Raw genomic sequence first — 2500 nt, forward strand, 5'->3', positions numbered from 1 at the left:
TTCAGGTGAATTATGCTGTCTGTAAAGAACGCCACAAATAATATTTTTCTTATTGACAAAGGAAATCTCGATCCACAATGCTTGAAAAGCTTCATTAGTAGTCTTTTCTAAGATTCGATAATTAAGCGATTCATTAATAAACATACCTACACCTCCTGACACCAAAAGTGTCGGTATTCGGGCAGTACATGTATGCAAATGAGAAATAGTGATTTTTGTTTCAGTGACTCCAATAATATTAAAGTGAAATTCAAGCTCGCACAAAAGATGAGTTTGCAGATTTTCAAGGTTACGACTTAGGCTAACAACATTGTTGTGAAAGACTGAAAAGGTAGTCTCCAATTCGTCACCGGATAATTTGTTTTTAATTTGCATAAAACTATGGGGAGAGAAATATCCACTATGTATAGGACAATTCGAAAATTGGTCACCAGAACATTCAAAGTAAACAAATCAAGCTCATATAAACCTGTTAACTTATCTAAACTTTTCCTAGTTTTGCAGACATTCGCAAGGGAATTGTTAAATTGGACGTGGATTGCTTTTAGATCTCCTCTTAAATTAAAGTACGGTAATTCCTTTAGTAAGTGCAGAAGCGTCCGTACACATAGATTGCAAGTTGCTTTATAAATAGTATCCTTCCAAACGTTGTCTGATTGGGAGCCTAACACCATTGTATCTTTGAGCGTTTCTTCCCTAAAAGCTGGGTAAAAGCCGCAATCATCAATAAGGCTGCCAGCTTTAGTTAGGAATTCGTCTAGAGGCATGTCGCCTTGTTTGAGGCATTTTAGGGGGTACAGGAACATGGTTTAATTGCTTTTGGGTCTTGTCTAGTTTAACACCAAGTTAATACTTTATCACTCTAGCTTGCACCCCTTTTGTGGTGATACATACTTAATTGACCTCTCCTCGTAGGGAGGTTTCAGGGTCCATGTAACCCAATCAACGTCCCAACTGGCCGGAGGCAAACCAGTTGGTAATTTACAAGTGCAACCGAGAAGTAGAACCAGGGACGTCCAGGATAAATTGTAACGCCTCGTGCCGGTGAACGGTTCTCGAACCCGGAATCAGTGGATATCAAGGCAAGCGTCCTAACCACTGGGACACACTACCTCCACGATAGGGGCGAGGAAGTTCAGACCAGGATAAAGGAGCATTGGCGGCGATATGTAAAGTTAACATTCCTGGTCAAAACTGGAAAGCGAGTGATCAACTTCTCCTCTGCTAAATGATTTTGTATTTTTGTTGAAGATTTTAACGAATGCAGTTCATCGTCTTCACCCTGTCACGTCAACGCAAAATGCCAGAATACCGAAGGATCTTATTTGTGTTTATGTGAAGCTGGATACACTGGAAATGGAAAAACCTGTACTGGTAAGAGTGTCTGATGAATAGCTATCAGGATGATTTTTGGTCAATTTCCAAGGCTAGAACACTAGATCTAAATTAAAAGCGTAAATAAAGGTACCCCAGCACAATACAAGTCAATAAAAGGGACTAACCAACAACAAAAAGAAAATTAGCATGCTTGCAAAAACGTTCAGACCAGGATAAAGGAGCATTGGCGTCGATATGTAAAGTTAACATTTCTGGTCAAAACTGGAAAGAGAGAAATCAACGTCTCTTCAGCTAAATGACATCTTATTTTTGTTGAAGATTTTAACGAATGCAGTTCATCGCCGTCACCCTGTCACGTTAACGCAAAATGCCAGAATACCGAAGGATCTTTTATTACACATAACATGAGAATTTTATTCCATAAAGCTCATTTGTACAAATCTATACGCTATATTTTCACATGTGAAAAAGGCCTATACAGCCAATCAGAATGGCGTACAGCTATTTCACATGTGGAAGTATAACCAATCAACGATAGCGTAAATGCGTTTCCATGCCAATCACTCGTGCATCTCGTGCAAATCGTGCAAATCGTACTTGTTTTTGAATTAAATCAAATTTGCATTTGGTTTTGTTGTTAGTTAGTTTTTGTTTCTAATTCGCGGTCAGAAAACTATTTTAATCAAAATTCTCATGTTATGTGTAATAAACAGTTCACGACATAGAAAGTGCTTTGTACGGGGTTTTATTCACTCGTTGTTTGTGTCAAAAACCCTCACTCGCTCGTTCCTCGCTCGTTCGGGTTTTTGACACAAACAACTCGTGAATAAAACCCCGTACGCCGCACTTTCTATGACGTAAACTTTATATTTGTGTTTATGTGAAGCTGGATACACTGGAAATGGAAAAACCTGTACTGGTAAGAGTGTCTGAATAGTTGTCGGTACCACTTTTTGCCACTTTCCATAGCATGTTCCTTAGCTAGAACACTAGGTCCAAATAAAAGCCTAAATAGAGGTATCCCAGCACAGTACAAGTTAATAAAAGGGACTAAACAACAACAAAAGGAAAATTAACATACATGCAAAAAAGTCAAAATGAAAAGAAAAAGTATAAATAGAAAACGCAGAAAGAAAATAAAGTCATAGCACTTTAATTCTTC

The 2500-nt window shown here is 38.2% G+C and overlaps 2 protein-coding genes across 2 annotated transcripts in view; both read left to right on the forward strand.

Moving 5' to 3' along the window:
- LOC138032756 (uncharacterized PE-PGRS family protein PE_PGRS20-like) overlaps nucleotides 1-2500 on the forward strand; it is a 100994-nt gene that overhangs the window by 48752 nt on the left and 49742 nt on the right. The window lies entirely within an intron of this gene.
- Nucleotides 1-2500, forward strand: part of LOC138032764 (uncharacterized) — a 17706-nt gene that overhangs the window by 4660 nt on the left and 10546 nt on the right. Inside the window, exon 3 of the mRNA XM_068880486.1 lies at nucleotides 1252-1374. Within this exon, the coding sequence (XP_068736587.1) occupies nucleotides 1252-1374 (123 nt within the window). The remainder of the gene's footprint in view (nucleotides 1-1251; nucleotides 1375-2500) is intronic.

The sequence above is a fragment of the Montipora capricornis genome, chromosome 14, assembly GCF_036669925.1.
Source record: "Montipora capricornis isolate CH-2021 chromosome 14, ASM3666992v2, whole genome shotgun sequence".
NCBI lineage: Eukaryota > Metazoa > Cnidaria > Anthozoa > Scleractinia > Acroporidae > Montipora > Montipora capricornis.